The sequence below is a fragment of the Sceloporus occidentalis genome, unplaced genomic scaffold, assembly GCF_023333645.1.
Source record: "Sceloporus occidentalis isolate IW3139 unplaced genomic scaffold, rSceOcc1.0.p SCAF_138, whole genome shotgun sequence".
Lineage (NCBI taxonomy): Eukaryota > Metazoa > Chordata > Lepidosauria > Squamata > Phrynosomatidae > Sceloporus > Sceloporus occidentalis.
Genome location: NW_028317118.1, coordinates 1950601 through 1970981, shown reverse-complemented (window position 1 = coordinate 1970981; position 20381 = coordinate 1950601). Strand labels below are relative to the sequence as shown.

The 20381-nt window shown below is 42.0% G+C and overlaps 1 protein-coding gene across 1 annotated transcript in view; it reads left to right on the top strand.

Moving 5' to 3' along the window:
• Positions 1-20381, top strand: part of LOC149281166 (kinase suppressor of Ras 2-like) — a 168605-nt gene that overhangs the window by 23283 nt on the left and 124941 nt on the right. The window contains exon 3 of the mRNA XM_089499589.1: positions 13817-13957. Within this exon, the coding sequence (XP_089355715.1) occupies positions 13817-13957 (141 nt within the window). The remainder of the gene's footprint in view (positions 1-13816; positions 13958-20381) is intronic.

The window sequence follows — 20381 nt, the reverse complement described above, 5'->3', positions numbered from 1 at the left end:
TAGAGATGATAGGTGCATTTACACTGTAGAAATAATGCAATTTGCGACCACTTTAATTGCCATGGTGCCATCCTACAGAATCCTGGGATTTTGTAGTTTTGTGAGGCACCAGAACCTTTTGACAGACAGGCTAAAGTCATTGTAAAACTACAAATCCCAGGATTCCATAGGATGTAGCTACAGAACTTAAAGTAATGTCAAACTGCATCATTTCTACAGCGTAGATGGACCCAATGTGATCATTGCAGGAACTTGTGAAGCCAGGTAAGTTGCAGTACCATGGAAAGCTCCAAGGGAGTAACTTGCTCAAATAAATGCTGAAGGTGGACACAGGGGATGTGAGTGTAGCTGCATTACATAGCTGTATAAGACACACATATTTTAACTGACATTGCTCTCTCCTATACTGGGACTTATAGTTTGGTGAGATCTTTAGAATTCTAAAGAGTGTGAATTTCTATTAATTCCTTCATTGTTGTTGTGTGCCTTCAAATCATTTCTGACTTACGGAGATCCTAAATACTTTTGTTCTGTTACTCTAATATGTCTACACATATATTTCTTAGCTGCATTTATATCCATTTTTTCATCCAGTGAGCACATAGTGGAGTGCATGGCTTTGTCTTTGCCCTTCATAACAACAACCACAACCATGTGAGGTAGATCAGGTGTCTATAGTGGGGGGAAATGTTGAACTCACCCCAGATCTGGTGCTGGAAGTCCTCATGACGTAATGCTACTTCCAGGGAGATACCACAGATTTTGGCCCTTTCACTCCCCTATCATCTACTTCTCCCAAGCTCACCATCTCCTCAAGACTGATATATTAAAGGACCAACTTTCTAGGCATGGAGGCATGCGTTTGCCCTTGCTGTGGCTTCCTGCCTAGTGTGGCCCTAAACCCATTCACCAGGGAGATGGAGTGGAAGGTACTTGACTTTCTAGGCTAGGAGAAGATGCATTTGTGAGGGATGCCGCTCTGATTTTATAAGTCCCTGGTTAATAGCATCAGAGTCAGTATTAGGTATCCAGATTAGTTCTTTAGCCAGGGATGGTGGTTGTTAACTGCTGTCAAGTTGACTTCAACTTATGGCAACTCTATGAATGAGAGACCTCCAAGTCAGATTATGATCAACAGCCCTGCTCAGGTCTTGCAGGCCTACTGTGGCTTCCTTGACTGAGTCTATCCATTTGGAAGGTAGTCTTTCTCTTTTCCTACTTCCTTCTTGTTGTTTGTTTTCTAGGGAGTCATGTCTTCTCATGATATGGACAAAGTATGACAGTCTCAGTTGAGTTATCTTGCCTTCTAGGGAGGGTTCAGGCTTGGTTTGCCATTGATTTGCCTTTTTAGCTGCCTGTGGTATCTGTAGAACTCTTCTCCAGCACCACATTTCAGAAAGAGTTGGTTTTCTTCCTATCCACTTCCTTCATTGTCCAGCTTTCACAACCATACATAGAAATGGGAAATACAGTGGCGTGGACAATCCTAACTTTGGTGTTCAATGATATATCTTTACACTTTCAGGATCTTGCCTAGTTCCTTCACACCTGCCCTTCCAAGTCCTCTTCTGATTTCTTCACTGAGGTCTCTATTCTGATTTATGACTGAGCCAAGATACGGAACCACAAACCCACATCCTTGAGCAGCCCATTTTGCTGCAGGGCCAATGAGCAAATGCCATGAAGGCCATCTGGACCCCTGGGGAAGTCCTCAGGGTATAGTTGCATGAGTGCAGGACCCCCTTCAAAGTGGGAAAACCTCAAATAACAAAAGCACAATTTTTTAACTTGAGAGAACACCTCTCTAGGAATCTCTTGGACCTCCAGCACAACTCTATGGTCAACGTCTGCAAAAGGTTGACCATAGAATTGCCGTGGAGGGCCTACAACTGCCTAGAGAAGTATTCTGTCTGAAAAGCTCTAGGTCCTCCAGCAAGACATCTGCCTGATGTTGACCATAGAGTCATGCTTGAGGAAGTAGAGATTCCTAGAGAGAACATATCCATCAAATCCGTGACTAATCAAATCTGCAGAAGTCAAAGCCACAAGTGTATTGCTATGTATTTTATATGTATTATCCTATTATTTCTTAGATTGTACGCCTTAGCCAGGTTTACTCTTGTATATTTATTGTTTTTATGTACAGCGCTGTGCAAATGTACAGCACTATATAAATAAAGAATAAAGAATAATAATGTCGAGGGCCGACTGTATAGTTAACATTGAGCTTAAAAAATGCTGGAAATTTATCTGAAGCCACAGCATATTTTTGAGATGGGGCAATGACACATTTCCATTAAAGGGGGGGGGGGGTATGGCAGTTGTGATAGAGGTGTTCCATGTTGGAGCTAAGACTGCAGTGCCGCTACTGAGGTTCACTCAGTCCTGGTTCTCCTGCTGTGTACCGCTAGTAATGGGATTGGAAACAATTTGTCCTGACCTGACATTAGTTCATCCTTGGTCACTACCAAACTCTGCCAGATGGAGTCAAAATGAGAGCAAGCAAGAGTTCTAAGAAAGCCAAGCAATTACCAAGCCAGATGTACTGAAGGCCAGCAAACTGAAGAGCGGAGGTTGCCGGCAGCAACCCGAGGTCAAGTACCAAGTAATCATTCAGGGCTGGAATTTCAAGGGGTTCAGCAATAAATGAGGTTATAAAGTGGTTCAGGCCAGAAAGAATGCAGGGAATTGGTTTTGAGGAGAGATAGAGGAGAACTTAAGAGCCAGAAAAGGATCTTGTCTCAAGTACCAATCAGAGTAACCGCATGGCTTATCTATTTTATTTCTATAGTAAAATATTTCTATCCCCGTTAGAGCAGGGCATCTCAGGATGACGTACAAGCATGGCAAAATTTAATTTAAACTTATAAAAGGCAATGTCTGTCGGCCTCACGCAGCTTGCCCGAATTTATCCGTCAAGTTTTTCTCAATCGTTGAGAAATTCTCAAGAAGTACTTGTAACCAGGCAGTGTTTTGGGGACAGACGGTCATAGCTAGTATCTTTTGTCAGCACCTCTCCTGGGATGGGAGTGGGGGGCTCTGAGGTTTCTTCTACTCTGACCCCCTCCAGCTCCCTTCCCAGGGTGGATGCTGGATCTTCTCCCTTTGCTGCCACCAAGATGATACTTGTTTCTCATCTGATGAAGAATCCTTGCGGGAGGCATGACACCATGGAGTGAGGATATTTGATCTTTTTGCAAGCTACTAATTGATGCTAGAAATCCCTAAGAAGGTGTCAGGGAACCTGTAATAGGAGCCCCCCCCCCCCATATACACCCCGCCAAGCATGTAGTTAATAGCTGGTTTTGAAAGGAAACCAATTGGTCCTTTGAATGCTGGACTGCACGTTCCTCCGGCTGCCCTTGCTAGGAATGCTGGGAGTTGCAGTCCAGTGGTGTACTGGTTTGAGCGTTGGGCTGTGACTTTGGAGAGCAGAGTTTGAATCCCGGTTTGACTGTGAAAAACCACTTTGGGGAAGTCTCACCCTCTCAGCCTCAGAGGAAGGTTCTGGCAAACCTCCTCTGAACAACTCTTGCCAAGAAAATCCCATTACCCCATGACTATGGATACCCCATTGTATCCACAGGGGTCTTGGGACCAAACCACAGTGAATACCAAGGGCCCACTGTAGGAAGCTACTTCATACTAGGTCAGACCATTGGCCCATCCAGCTCAGTATTGCCATCTCTGTTGGGCAGGTGCTCTCTGAGCTTTCAGACAGAATCCCTGGTTTTCTCTGGTAGTTTCCCATCCAAGTACAAACCCAGCCCTGTTTAGCTTCCATAGGCAGATGAGTTCAGGGCGTTCAGGGTGATGTAGTGGTCTTCGACTGAGCCAGGAAAACCTATTAATTCTCAGTGTGCTTGTCCCAGAGAGTCTGTGTCTTGTGATGGATTGGATTATGAACTGGGATATGGGAGATCCTGAATCAAGTCCCTGCTAAGCCTACCTGATAGGGCAGATGTTATTAATGGTTTAGCTTCATATTTTAAGACAAACTGAATTAATTTGCATTTCAGAAACTAATACTTGAACCGGAATGCAGTTACCTGCTGGTTTTCATACTTCTCCAAATTTTGTAGCGCAATTCTTTGAACAACTTATTATTCAGTTACATAGCCGTGTTAGTCTGTAGAATCAGTATGTAGAGAGATCTTGTCACACTTTTGAGACTAACTGAAAGAAAGAAGTTGGCAGCATTAGCTTTCCTAGACTTCAGTCTACTTCCTCAGAATTCATGCTGCCAACTTCTTTCTTTCAGTTAGTCTCAAAAGTGTGACAAGATTTTGCCACTATTATTATTATTAATATACCACCTTTCTCCCCAAAATGGTGTACAAAAAGAACAAATTAACATGTGAAGAAATGTAAGCAGTGGAGGAAGCAAAACAGATAGATTCCGCCCCCTCCATCCCTAGACAAAAGTTAACACACACGATTTGCTTCTCCGTCCTATGGGGAGAAATGCAAATGTTGCAAAGCTACATACGTTGCACTGAAAATCTGCCTTGCAAATGGAGGGGGAAATGCCTCTTGGCCTCTAACTTGGTTTGGGAGGGGCTATAGCTTAGTTGCAGAGCACCTCTTTTGCATGCAGATGGCCCTAGCTTCAGTTCCCAGCTTTTCTAGGTAAGGATGGGAAGGATCGACTGAAGCCAAATTGAGCTGCTGCATGTCCACATAGAGTAGGCCATACCAAAGGATGGCCTGGTTGTCTGCCTCCATATAAGTATGCCTCAGTTAAGAAAGCCTCTAACAAAGAAGTTCCTTTTTTATGAAGCCTTTTAATGCCCCCCCCCCCTTTGCCTCTGCCTAGGTGGAAGCGTTTTAAAGCAACATTGGCATTGGGAGGATGGTGAAGGAGGGCTGGAGAAACACATATTTTGGGTGTTGGGTTGCTCCAGCATATCTGCACTAAACAATGAAATAACTTGAGCTGGGAAATAACGGGATTCTAGCCTCCTGACTTTACTGCAGCTGTGTGTGCCTGCCTATGTTTTAACACAATTTTATTTTATTTTATTCTGATTGTTTAATTGTGTTTTAACTTGTGCATGGTCAGCCCTCCTTATCCACGGCTTCCTCATCCACAGATCCAAGCATCCAGGGCCTGAAAATATTGTTAAAAATATAAAAATTTCAAAGAGTAAACCTTGCTTTTTGCCCTTTTATATAAGACTATGCCATTGTATTTAATGGGAGTTGAGCATCCATGGATTTTGGTATCCAGGGAGACCCTGGAACCAAACCCCGATGGATACCAAGAGCCCCTTGTATTTTGTGGGTTTTTAACAGTGAAAATTGTATGCTGCTTTGAGTCCAAATCTGGGGAAAAGGTGGGATAGAAATAACAACAGCAACAACAACAAGACAGCAGCTGCCTCTAGAAGCTCTTTCTGAGCATATATGTACAGCAGAATGGAGAGAAAGGGGGAAAGCAGATAAATTTGCCTTGCCATTTGTCTCCAGCACATTAGAGCTCTTAGGTGGAACAGTAGAGATGGCCACTGCTTTAATATCAGAACCTGGGACAGCAGCCTGTTGCAACCGGAGCTGCAGCAAAAACTGAAGGTGCATTTTTCAAGAGCCCTTGGTGTTCATTTGGGAATTTTCACTCCCCACACACCTCTGTTTATTTCTTTCCACTTATTTATTAGAAAAGGTTACAGACCAGCCATCTGGGTTTTACAACCCCTCAGAGTAACTAGCAGAAGTTAAAACTGTGATTAGCATTTCCCCCCACTTCACCTGTCATTCCCACATCCTTTGGCTAGAAGTATCTAGTTATAAATAACAATATATTTGTAACTAGTTACTAGTTGCAACAACAAATAATTGCACCAACAACATATTTGCAATTGCAGTTGGCCCTCCATATTTATGGCTTTGACTTCTGAAGATTTCACTGTTTGCAGATTTGTGCAATTCTGCTGGCAGCTGACTATAAAATTGCACTGGAGGACCTAGAAATTCCTAGAGAAAATACTTCTTTAAGCATTTGTAGGCCCTCCAGTATGATTCTATCTGTGGTCAGCCTCTGGCAGATATTGGAAGACCTAAAGATTCCTAGGGAGGTGTTATCTCAGGTTAATTTATTATTATTATTATTATTATTATTTGTGGTTTTTCCACTTTCATGTGGGTTCTGCGCCCCTAACTCCAGTGAATGTGGATGGCCCACCATAATCCTCTTTCCCTAGTAAAAAGAAAGATATAACTAAGTTACATTAAGATTGCAATTTAACAAGCAATAACCCTTAGCAAATAGTAAGGGCCCACTATGCAAAAGTGTGCACACATAGACAGGAAAATAAAAATGCACATGTGTGTCCTCTGAGGAAAAATACATTCCGAGGTAGTGCCATTTTCACGCTCTTTTTAAAAAATGCCCAGTGGATGCAAATTTTGGAACGGACACGCTGACACAGATACCAATAGGTGGAGCTCTCCACCTGTACTTTGCATGCAAAAGGTGCCAAGTTCAATCCCTGGCATCTTCAGGTAGCTTGGAAAAGACTTTTATTTGAAACTCTAGAAAGCTACTGCCAGTTAATGTAGACAGTACTGAACTAGATGAGCTACTGGCTTGATTCAGTACATGCCACCTTCCTAGGACAGGGTTGGGCAATATTACACCTTCACCAGTTTTTGTGGCCCACAGACCCTACTGGGATCTCACCCAATCCTTGGCCAAAAATATAACATATTGGACCTTGCTTGAGTATGGGGTGCAGAGAAAAGTGAATGTCTGGTCACTTCCACTTCTGGAATGATACATTTTGGGTTAAGAAACAGCAAATCTGGAGATGGAAATTGGCTGCAGTTGCTCACTGCTGTCTTGGGGGAAACTGTAGCTCCCTGCTTTGCAGTTGGAAGATCCTAGATTCAATTCCCAACATTTCCAGGTAGCATCGAGCTAACTCTTGTCTGCAATTCTGGAGAGCTGCTGCCGATCAAGGTATGGAGCTTCATGTTTTTCTTTTTTTTTTGCTCCTTCCATCTTAACCAGATCGGTGAGCAACCCATGACCCTTCAGATGTGGTAGGACAGTAACTCCCAAAGTTCCACACCAAACAGCTCTGTTGATCGGGTCTGATGGGAGTTGCAGTCCAGCCACACAGCACGGGTAGGGTCGCCATTTGTCCTGGAAAACCTGGGAATTCCCAGCTTGGAGGAACTAAAAATGTCAGTTGAAGCAATAAATCCTGAATTTCTCCTTTGTAACAGGTCAATGGGTAGGTTAAAATGTGGCAGTGGTGATGAAGCAGGAAAGTGTGCAAAAAGACTGGCACTGATGGGAGCATCATCCATTGTTACTGCATAGGCATAGCATTGCCACCTTCTTCTTCCATTCCTTGCTCTGTTTCCCCAACAGGCCGAGAAGACAGGAAAGGAAAGGAGACAAGCGGAGACGGCCTTGTGTCGTGTGGTGAATGTGTCGGGGGCTTGAATCTGGGGCTAGGTAGCTTGGTGGAACTTTGCTTCCAAACAGCCTTGAGAGAGTGAAGGAAGTCCCTTTACTTTCTGGGGCCGCTTGGAAGCCTTCCTCTCTTCACTCCAGCTGGGCTCGGGGGAAGAAGGATAAAAAGGAGCTCTTAGTTTGGTCCTGGTCCTGAGGTTGAAACATAATGGTAAGAAAAGTGCAAGGATTGTGTTGACTTTGCACAATCTGAATGCAAATTAGTAATATGCATGCTTAGAATAATGTGCACAATGTACAAATTAGATGTCCGGCTATGAAGGAGTGGAATATGGCAACCCTACACATTGCCATTCTTTCAATGCCATGAGGTCTGCACAATTGGTTGTCTTTTCCAGAGGCCGATGGCTCAGGCCAGCCTCCTTCCCGGGGATCAACTGTTGTTCTCATCCGTCTCTCTGGACTAATGTTGAAAATATGCACTCATTAAACTTTCAGAGGTGGCTCGCAGCCTGGCCAAGAGGCGCTGTCCAAGGTGGATTGGGTTTCTCCACCTCCTCTTGAAGGCTCTGAGTGAATCTTTCGTTTGCAGGGGAGAGGAGGCCTCTCCTGGGGGTCCTCTCTGTCCTTCTCCTGTGGTTTATCTTGGCAACATCTTGTCTGTGTTTTCTTTTTCTTTTCTTTTTTTCCAGCCAGGTTTTCAACCCACCCCGCCTCCCTTTTGTTTTGGTAAGATCTTAATCTCCCAGCAGGGCAAGGCAGGGGAGCATTTTCCAGCCTGGTTGACGTCAGTGAGGCTCTGTCAATTAGCTGACACTAGGCGCTGGGAAAGAGGTGCAGCTGTCATCCTTCTCCCTGGAGACCAGGTTTCTCTCCATCCTCGCTCGCCTGGCTTCTGGGAATTTCTCACAACGTGGCCCCGAGAGCTCAGCAACCGACTTGCCTGGGACCAGTCCCCTTCACAAGCTGCAGAGTTGACTTGGCAAAGGAACTGTTAGGACTGCAACTCCCAGTATCCTTCTGCTGTCAGTTCTGGGGGTTCTGGGAGTTGTAATCTGTCCCCGAGAGCCAGCGTGGGGTAGCGATTTGAGCATTGGACTATGACTCTAGAGACTAGGGTCCAAAATCAACTTCAGAAATAATCCCATTTGAGACCACTTCAACTGCCCTGGCTCAGTGCTAGGGAATTCTGGGAATTTTGTGAGACACTGAGCCTTCTCTGTCAGAGAGCTCTGGGGCCACAATGAACTAGAATTCCCAGGACTTCCTAGCACTGAGCCACGGAGTGAAAGTGGTCTCAAACTGGATGTTTTCTGCAGTGTGTTTTGGACACAACACACACACAACGCGCACAACCAAGTGAAGCCTCCCTCCCCATCTGAGGTCAAAACATAAATTTATATCAGAATCATTTGGCCAATGCCTATATCAACCACATTTGTACACAGTGTGCCATTCAGATAAAACCACTGTGTGCCTGTACAGACAGGCCAAAATAAAGCTGTTTGGGTCACTTTGGAGGTATGCTGTTTAAATGACACACGCATCCTAAGAGGCAAGAAGCTGCGCCAAAGCTGCCCTCCACTCCTTAGGACTGGAGTGTGGCTTTGGTGCGGCTTCTGGACTCTTAGGATGCACGCATCATTTAAACAGCATACCTCCAAAGTGACCTGAAGCAGCTTTATTTTGGACTGTCTGTACGGCTTCCATGTCTGACGAATGAGAGAAATATACACACACTTTTCAAGGCATCACTCTCACCCTGAGATTCCTCTGTCTTGCCTTGAGGACTGGAGAAGAGAGGCCAGGCCCTGGGCTTTAAAAACCCTATGAGAAACTTTCATTCAAGTCCTGTTGTTTTTGTTGTGGTTGTTATTAACTGCCCTCAAGTCCACCCGACTCATGGCAGCCCTGCGGATGAGACATCTCCAAGATCCCTTGTCCTCCACTGCTCTCCTTAGATCCTTCCAATTCATATGTCAGACCTCGCTTTCTTTCTTTCTAATATCCTCTGCCTTTCATGGCATGATTGCCTTTTGTAATGAATCATGCTTCCTCATTATGAGAGCATATAGTTCCCCTGGTTAAATACAGAGGAGAGGGGGGCCAAGTTCATCCCAAAGCCCTTGACCCCTCCTCACCTGGCTCTTTTTCTAGCTTTAACAAAGGAGAATTTTAAAGAGTTTACAAGGACCCTTTGCACTATACCCATTTTTCAGGGGTTTTTTTTTGGGGGGGGGCAAATCTCAGAGGATCGAAGGGGCAGATAACTAGCCTCTTGAATTGCCACAGTTGCCCAAACCCAGTATAGAGGTTTATACTTTGCAGGTTTTTGTCAATTGATCCTGATATAAATGTAAGTTTTGACCTCAGATGGGGAGGGAGGCTTCACTTGGTTCATTCCTTCTGGGTGTTTGAACTTTATGTGTGTGTGAGTTGTGTGTGTGTTGGGTGCCATTGCCATCCTCTGAGGCTGAGAGCATGTGACTTGCCTAAGCAATCAGGTTGTGCTTTCAAGTATAAGCCTAAAATGTCTAGGGATTTTCTGTACTGAAGCAGGACAGGACCCATATTCATCTGCCTACTATGGAAAAGAACTCCCCCCCCCCTCAATATGTTAATTCTAACGCAGAATTAATTTTAACGCTGTTTGTGCTGCTGATAATCTTTTGGTCTTACAGTTTGTTTTTTGTTTTGTTTTTTTTTATTTATATACCGCTATTCCAAAGATCATAGTGGTGAACAGCAAGTAAGCTGCAGTGTGTGCGTGTTTTGTTTTTGTTTCTGCTGCGGCAGACTAACAAGAACAATCCCCTTCTGGAAAATTAATATGATAAAGGTGTGAAAATGTAAATTTTGACTTCATTCTGCAGTGCCACCTTGTGTTAGGAATAGTGAGCTGTACTCGAACAGAGACAACAGGTGACCAGTCAGTGCTGCAACACTGTGCGTTCTATATAGGAAGGCCCTGCTTTTTGATGCCTTGTTTTTTCAACACCTCGCTCTTTTGACGCCTCACTCTTTTGACGCGTGCAAACTACAGACATGTTCCATTAATTCGAGGAGCAGTCCACTCTTTCACCAGCTTTACTTGCCTATGAGGCCCAATACAGCTTGCCTGCAGGCATACACATGGCCCCAAGGCTTGCCTATGGAAAGAGTGGACTCCTTCATGAATTAATGGAACTTGTCTGTGTAGTGTGCAAGCATGGAAAGAGCAGGCTTGCACCAGTTCTTCCTATAGTGGCTTGCTTTGGACTGCTTGCATGCTTGTGTTGCTTGCAAAGTAAGATGAGAGGGAAAGGCTAAGAAAAGGCGCCAAGCCAACTATGGTTGCTTAGCACAGATTTTCCCTCTTAGGTCACTTTGCAAGCAGTGCACATGCAGACATGTGAGCAGTCCAAAGTGAGTCTCTGTAACAGGCCAAAGTGAGTGCTGCTTGGCACCTTTCACCCCACCTGCATTCAGTCCATGGTCCTTCTGAGACAGTGGGCCGTGCTTCTTCAATCTGCATAGTGAGCCCATGGCAGCCAAAATGCATTTTTAAGCTTAAAAAGCTTGGGTTCCACTTTTGAACTGATCCCACTTTCTGATAGTGCTCTGATCCGTAACCCCTTAGATTAGTGGGAGCCTCCGGTATGACACAGTGTGAAGATGCTCTTCTGTCTGTGAATGGGTCAAGATGCATAGGCTGTATGCTAGCAGTGGTTCTGTAAGTGCCAAATGGGTTGGATCCAGACAATCAGATTCACCCGTCGTATGTTTTTAATGACAATTGGCTCTCCATGGATTCTTTATCCACGGATTCAACCATCCATGGTTTGAAAATATGGGAAAAATATAAATTCCAAAATGCAAACCTTGATTTTGCCATTTTATATAAGGAGCACCAGTCTACTACACAAATATATTTAATGGGACTTGAGCATCCACGGATTTTGGTATCCACTGGATACCCCAGTGGATACCAAGGGCCCACTCTGTATTGTATTTTAATTTGTAAATTTTCTTTAATCCTGGTTTTGGGTGCAAAGGTAGTATATAAATAAACACCCTCCTCATCACCACCATCACCATCATGGTCAGAGCAGACACACTAAAAATAATGTGATTTAAGTTAGTCATGCCTAACAGGTCCTGTTGATCTCAGTGGGTCTGCACTGTGACTAAGCCCACTCTTTGCTCTCCTGTCAGCAAGCAAAGAATTTTCTGTTTAAGCAGGCTTTTAGTAAGTAATTGCTGGCAGGGAGGCTTCTTATGGGAGGGCAGGGTGCTTTATTTTTGTTTCCTTTTGAATGCTTTTAAATGATTTTATATGTGTTTTTCAAATGTCATTTTAATGTGACGATTTTACTTGTGTTTTAAAATGGTGTTGTTGTTGCTGTTTTTTAACATATTCTTTTGTGAGCTGCCTTCAGTCCTAACCCAGGAGAAAGGTAGCACAAAAAATAATAAATGGATAAGCTAGTAAGCCTGGATCTAAACCAGAGGCTGAGATCATAGCTATGCTCCATCTCCTGATGTGACCCCTGAAACCCACCTTAAAAGCCAGTCAGCCATCGCAAGAGATGGAGTTCTGTGGCACTAGTGACTAGAGTGTTGAGGATGACATATCTAACCTGCTCCTTCCAGCAAGTGAGGAGAATCATACTGGTATAACTGCATAGTCTGAAAGGGCCTGGCCAACAATTGGACTTTTCTGCCTCAGCAAATCACAAGTACGGTACTAGATGTATATTGTGTGGTACTAGACTAACCCACTCCCAACTATGTTCATAGAACCATAGAAATCAAAGGGACCTCAAGGGCCATCCAGTCCAACCCCCCCGCCATGCAGGAACTCACAATCAAAGCACCCCCAGCAGTTTGTAGCTTCTTTTACAGTCTCTGTTTAAAAACCTGCAGAGACTCCAACACTCTCTTAGGCAGTGTCTTCCACCATTGAACAACCTTTACTGTCAGGAAGTTCTTCCTAATATTTATGTGGAATCTCTTTTCCTGTAGTTTGTATCCATTGCTCTGGGTCCTAGCCTCTGGAGCAGCAGAAAACAAGCTGGCTCCATCCTCAACATGACATCCCTTCAAATACTTAAACAGGGCTATCATATCACCTCTTAAGCATCTCTTCTTCAGGCAAAACATCCCCAGCTTCCTAAGTCGCTCTTCATAGGGCATGTTGGCTGAAGATTTCTGAGTGCTGTAGCCTTAAGTATCTGAAAGGAAGACCCTTTCAAACTTCTAACCCTGTGATAGGTTTGGTGCTTCTCAGGCCATTTATTTCAAACCCAAGTGGTTTCAATATTGGTACATTTAAAGATACAATGCCACAGATAGCACCAGAACTCCAGTCTAAAGTGCTTGGTGCAAGCAGTCCAAATGATTCCTGGAAACCAATACTGCTTGAACGTAACCATTAGCATTTCTCTTGGTTCAAAACATGTTTATATATAAAGGTTTAGGTAGAAATAGTAAGCCATGTTTTGCAGGCTGTATAGGACATATTTTTTTCAGCAAAATTCCTGATTTCAAGAATCAAAGCACCCACATGTCTCAGTCCATTTGCTAGTCCCAACTTAAGTAGACCTATTGAATCAATGGTAACTTCGTAAATCAACACTTGGTAAGTTGACGTTGCTGCTGCTAGTGTGCCTTCAAGTCATTTCTGACTTAGGGCAACTCTAAGGCCATGGGGTTGTCTTGGCAAGGTTTGTTCAGAGGAGGTTTGTCATTGCCTCCCCTGAGGCTGAGAGAGTATGACTTGCCCAAGTGGGTTTCATGACCGAGCTGGAAATCGAACCCTGGCCTCCAGAGTCATAATCCAATACTCAAACCACTACCCCACCCTGGCTCTTTATTGATTCAAATGGTATATTTTAGTGGAGATAGCGACTGTGTTCTGGCCAGAAAGTCCTCTAAGAACACATATGGATGACATTATATGAGGTATAACAGTACAGGTGTAAGTATCAGCAATCCTACATGGTGTACATATGGTGAATGTTTCTTGTGAACGAGTGTACAGATCAACAATCTGTGTATTATTATTTTATTACTATTATTTATTCATCTCTGTCTTGCCCTTTGTCAATCCTGGGACTCAAGGTGGGTATAGGGAGCCCCTGGTGGCGCAATGGTTAAATGCCTATAGTGCAGCCACAAGGTTGTGAGTGCGAACCCAGGCAAGGCTCCAAGATTGACTCAGTCTTCCATCCTTCCGTAGTTCACTAAAATGACTACCCAGCTTGTTGGGAGCAATTAGCTTACACATTGTAAACCGCATAGGGAGTGCTTAGTTCACTGATAAGCAGTATAGACATGTACTTCCTATTGCTATATTTGGACTCTCCCTGTGTTGTATGTAATGTATGAACATACCTTTTCTCTTTTTCTCTCTAGAGCAAGCTGGTGAAATATTTCAGCCGTCAGCTCTCTTGTAAACGGAAGGTGGCCCTGCAGGAACGCAATGCCAAGCTGGAGGGTTTCCCGCAGCTTCTGCACTGGTTCCGCATTGTCAACATCCGAAAGGAGGTCATGGAGGTGAGTGATGCATGGAAGTCCCTATTTATTATTTAGTGACCTTTCTTTCCACTTTTCTGAAAAGGCTGCATACATAGTTCCCTTACTTTCCAATGTATCCTTACAACAACCAGCTTATAAGGTTGGTCAGGTTAAGAGAGAGTGTGCTTCCAGACCCATGAGTTAGTTTAATTGCTCCCTGGGAGCTTGAGCCTGAGTTTCCCAATCACAGTCCAATGTTCCAACCACAATACACTGGTTCTCTGAATGTTATCCTGGTCAGGGTGACCAGATATCCTAACTGCAAAGGAGGATAAGGCACCACAAAATGGAGGGCATTTAAAAAAGTGTAGGACATGACCCAATAAAGGCACTCATATAGATGGAAATCCATGCTTCTTAGTCATGCTCAAAATGGAGGACATTTGGGAATTCCTCCTGGGCAGAATGCTGAAATGTAAGACATGTCCTGGAAGAGGAGACCATCTGGTCACCCTGGTCATGATCTGCTCCTGCCTCCTTCTGCACTATTCTTCTTCTACTTTCTTATCCCTTTGGTTCACGATTGCAACCTCTTCTTTACATTGCCACATAGTTGTCCATTTCTTTTCCTGGCTTGTCTTACAGTGGACCTTTGGTATCCATTGGTATTTGGTTCCAGGACCTGACATGAATACCAAAATCTGCAGATGTTCAAGTCCCATTAACTACAATGGGGTAGTAAAATGGTTTCTGTTACATAAAATGGCAAAATCAAGTTTAGGGAAAGAAGAGAAGGCAAGAAACACACACACACACACACACACACACACGTAGATGTCAGAGACCTAGCTATGTTAGACTGCAGTATTAGTAGGCAAATAGATCTTGTAGCACCTTTGTGACTGACTGATTGAGCAAAAGAAGTTGTAGAGTAAGCTTGCATAGACTATATCAAGTCTGCAAAAGCTTATGCTACAACTTCTTTCACTCAGTTAGTCTCAAAGGTACTACAAGATCCCTAAGTTGTTGTTAACCGCCTTCGAGTTGATCCCAACTCATGGCAGCCCTGTGGATGAGACATCTCCAAAAAACCCTGTCCTCCATTGCACTGTTTAGGTCCTGTAAATTCATACCCATGACCTCCTTAATGGAGTCCATCCTTCCAGCATGCAGTTTTCCTCTCTTTTTACACTTCTCTTCACCTTTCCTAGCATTATTGTCTTTTCCAGTGAGCCATGCCTTCTCATGATGTGGCTGAAGTACGATAACCTCAACTTTATCATCTTGGCTTCCAAGGAGATTTCAGGCTTGATCTGTTCAAGGACCCATTTCTGTCTTCTTGGCTGTCCACGGTATCCTCAGCACCACATCTCAAATGAACTGATTTTCTTCTTGTTCTCCTCCTTCACCATTCAGCTCTCGCATCTGTATGTAGTGATGCAGAATGTAATGGCATGTACAATTCTAACTTTAGTACTCAGTTGTATATCTTTCCAGTTTAGTATCTTTTCCAGCTCTTTCATGGCTGCTCTTCCCATTCCTAAAAATATCGGAGGAAGTAGACCGAAGTCTACAAAAGCTCATGCTGCCAACGTCTTTCTTTAGTTAGTCTCAAACGGGCTACAAGATCTCTCATGCATACTCTCAGATGCATCTGAGGAAGGAGACTTATGTCTAGGAAAGCTCATACTGCCAACTTCTTTCTTTCAGTTAGTTTCAAAGGTGCCTCCATTTCCTATTCCTAGGCCTGTTACAGACTGCCAAAATAAAGCTGCTTCGAGTCACAGTGGAGGTATGGTATTTCAATGATGCATGTGTCCTAAGAGTCCAGAAGCCACACCAAAGCCACGCTCCAGTCCTTAGGGCTGGAGCATGGCTTTGGTGCAACTTCTGGACTCTTAGGACACATGCATCATTGAAACACCATACCTCCACTGTGACTCAAAGCAACTTTATTTTGGCTGTCTGTAACAGACCCTAGTCTTCTTTTGATTTCTTGACATCAGCTTCTGTTCTGATCGATACTTGATCCAAGGTACGGGAATTCTCTGACAATTTCGATTTCCTCGTTGACTAGGTTGAATGTATGTAGTTTCTTGGTGGTCATTATCTTTTTTTTTAAATGATAATGCTTATTAGTTTTAAAACACATGAATAAAAAACATTTCTCAGTCACTCCAAATAACACACATCACATAAAATACACGACAATATCACAAACAATAAAAACAGTAACAAAAACAAATTTCTGACATTCTCCATTTGTTACTTCCAAACTATCAAACTAGCTCTTATATCTATCTCATATACTTTCAAACACCTGTTAGTTAATGCATATTTGTTGTTCAACCTATACTAATCTCAGTACGCCTGTTACTCAATCCGTCAGACCTCATCTAAGTCAGATAAATAATACAAAATCGCCTTAAATAAACTAAACTAAACATCGCTGGAGTTTGTATCTCTTCTCTTATTTCTGGTTCACAACTGTTATGACTTTTTGGATAAACCACAATAACGCCAATTAATCTATATCTGTCCCCAGTGCTGCTTTATTTCCCCAACATTTCCGGAGATATACTATTAAGTTATTCCAGATTCGACGGTTCGTTCCTAATTCCTCTTGATAGTTTGTCTAGTTCCATCATGTCCATTAATTTGAATATCCAATCTTCTTTGGAAGGTATTTCTTTTTATTTCCACCTTTGGGCGTATACTATTCTTGCGGCTGACAACATATAAAATAATATTTTACCATGCTTTTCCCCCAAAGATTGCTCTACTATATTCAATAAGAAGATTTCAGGTGAGAGCTTTAGAGATATAGATATAACTTTGTTAATCTCAAAAAATAAATAAATATCAATTTCCAAAATTGCTTTGCTTTCTCACATGTCCACCACATATGGTACAGTGAGCCCTGCTCTTTCTCACATTTCCGGCAAACATTATTAGAATTATTATACACTGACAAGTTCTTATCTTATTGCTTGTGCCCTCTAGATGGGTTAGAGCCTTGTAGGTAAGCCAGTTTGCGTCCTTTTTTGGATTATATTTAAAGAAAGCCTTATGTATAGATACCCAGAGGGGAATTCTAATACAGATCAACCTTTTATATGTCTTCCACACTCTCATTAAGGAGTACCCTGCAAAGTGATTGTTAAAGTCTTGATTTACTTTAATCTTATCATAAAACAAATGGACGTGGCAGCCAAATCTCAGGTTCACACTTTCCAGGTTCAGAAGATCTTCATTTTTTAGAGTAAGCCAATCTTTTATCCAAATCAAGCATGCTGCTTTGTAATACAACCTGAGATTTGGCATGGCAAGCCCGCCTCTCTCCTTTGCATCTTGAAGGTACATCATTCTTATTCTCAGCTTCCTCCCCTTCCAAACAAATTTCAAAATCCCATTTTGCCATTCTTTAAATGGTAAGTCCTTTTTAATAATTGGAATTGTCTGAAACATAAAAGAAATTTTGGCAAGATATTCATTTTTAACACAGCAATCCTACCCAACAATGATAGATTCAAATTTTTCCAATTCTCTAGATCCTTTTTGATGTTATTCCATAATTTCTCATCGTTGTTAACAAAAAGATCCGAATTCTTATCTGTAACTGTAATACCTAAATATTTTACTTTTTTTAAAGACTAAACCCAGTGATTGATTCCAAATCTTTTTTCTCAAATATAGTCATATTTTTAGTTATTGCTGTTGTATCCTTATTTATTTTCAGTCCTGAGATAGATTCAAAATCCTTAAATTCTTTTACTAATTCTCGAGCATCATGGATGGGATCACTAAGCGTTACTAATAAATCATCGGCCAAAGCCCTTGTTTTATGTTCATTTCCTTTAACTTTTATCCCCTTACTATTGGAATTATTTCTTAAATTCTGGAATAGAACTTCCATGATTAGTACAAAAAGTAAGAGTGACAAGGGGCATCCTTGTCTTGTCCCTTTACAAATATTTATCAAGTCAGTTCTCTCGCCATTTATATTTAATCTAGCATATTGTTTCTGATATATAGCTTTCCCCCATTCCAAAAAGTTATTTCCCGCTCCCAGCTCTTCCATAACACAGAATAACAGTTTTCCAAGATACATTATCGAACGCTTTCTCAATATCAAAAAAGAAAGCTACCATTTTCTTATCTATATGAACTTTGTGGAATTCAACCAAATCTAAATAACATCTGATATTATCTTTAATGTATCTTTTAGGGATAAATCCCCTTTGGTCTTTATATATCAGTGATGTTATTTTTTTTTCATTCTTTCAGCAAGGATACTTGCGAATAATTTATAATCATTGTTTAACAGGGAACTAGGTCTGAAATTCTTGACTTGTGTTAAATCCCTATCTTCTTTAGGAATCACTGTCTTCTTTGGATGCCTATGAAATCCACAAAAAGGGTTCCCTTCTTTGATGCACTTCTGCAGGAGAACCACAGGATGGCAGCACTGCTTCACCCTGTAAAAGCTTTGGTAGCAAAAGAATGGTTTGCTGATTTCTGCAGATCCAAATGGTTCCTTGCCTTAGGCACTGCTTGAACAATCAGTTGCTAGTCTGCCTGTGCACAGGGATCTAGAAGATAGCATAATCGAGTTAGCTCTGCTATGTCCTTCAAATCCATCTAATACACATATGCTTAGTTGGGATTTTGCATCTGTCTATCTAATTTCCCAGTGGTCTCTCCTTTTTTAGGATTAAAGGCAGGAAAGTAACAAATGGGATTAGGCATCTCCTAATTGGATTTCTATGTAGATTAGTCACTTTTCCAGGAGAAATCTGAAAAGCAAGATTTGGTTTTTATTTCGTGTGTGTGTTTTAATTGGGTGCCTTCCTAATGGATGGGTTCTGACAGTCTTTCCATTGTGACTTCATCATTTCTCCTTGCATGTTATTGTTCGCCACCTTGAATGTTATTTTACTAGAAAAGTGGAATATAACTGTTACAATTAAAATGAATGAACAATGAGGACCAGGCTAGGTGCAAAATTAGCTTGGGTTTTAAGCGTGGTTAACTTGGCGACCTTTATTTTGGAGCAAGAGCAGCCTCAGGACTCTGATCCACAAAAAAGAGCAAATAGCAACCAGGGAGTTGGATTAAATATGGTTCAAACCCTGCCTGCATGCATTTGATCTGATTACAAACATACAAAAGAAAAAGAGGTCAAACCGTTGTTTCCGATTTATGGCGCCCCTAAGATGAACCTATCATGGGGTTTTCTTGGCCAGATTTGTTCAGATAGAGTTTGCCTTTGCTTTCTTTTCTCTGAGGCTGAGAGAATATGAGTTGCCCAGGGTTTACATGGCTGAGCCAGGATTCGAACTCTAGTCAGTATGGACGACAAACCTTGACAAATACAATTCTCACATTTTTGCTAGCTTGTCGAAAGATAATTAATGCAGGACTTCTGAGACTGTCTTCTTTCAGTGATGCAGCATGGCTGTTCAATAATATTCTAGGTTTGGAAATGCCAAGCCATTCTGAAATATTGTTCAGAAAAAATGCTTTAACCCTAATATTTAAAAATAGAAATTCACAATAATTTGTTACACACACACACATTTGCCATAGGATACTTACAAAATATTCCATTAGAATCCCATTCTGGAAGAAAGGCAAGGTCTAAATACAATAGATAGACAGACAGACAGACAGATAGTATTCAGGGTAGCACATTCATTTTAATGGCTGATATCTGATCCAACTAAGATATGTTTAATAATGCATTCTCTGAAGATGCCAGCCACAGATGCAGGTGAAACGTCAGGAATAAACTCTTCTAGAACATGGCCACAGAGCCTGAAAGACGCACAAAAAACTGTAGTCAACATCAGGTTTCATAATTTCGTTAAACATTTACTAACAAATTTTCTATTCTTTGGAATATAATGAAATTGTAATTTTAATAACATTCTCAGTCAGCCCATCTATATTTTCTAATACCTTACGATCTGCCACGGTAAGATGAGGTAGGCCTACCTTTTTCAGAAAATAATAAGTCATTTGAAGGCTGACTTATGCATATTTCTAATATTTGCTGAACAAAGTGGCTGCCTCATCAGTCTGAATTGCTACACCATCATTCTCCTCTGTATGATTTTTCTTGTTTTCTCTGTTTTCCTTTTAACTTGCCTTCTAGTAGTTTGCCAGATTTATTCCACTAAAAAAGCCACAACAGATCTATTGTAGAATTAGTTTTATGTACAGATGAGGGGGGAAAGTACGTACAATCCCCCTTTTATGGTGAAAATGACACCTAGTCTCAATTAAAAAACTTTAAAAGGTTTCTTGCAATACAATCAAGTTACCTCTCATCTTTTTCATTCTGTTTACTTTCTGTGAAAGATACCCATCAAAAGCAATCCCCAATTATTATTTCTTTTCCCAGATTGTCCTTTATGAGTACAGGAATTTCTTCAAAGAACATCGTTTAATTGGTATTTGG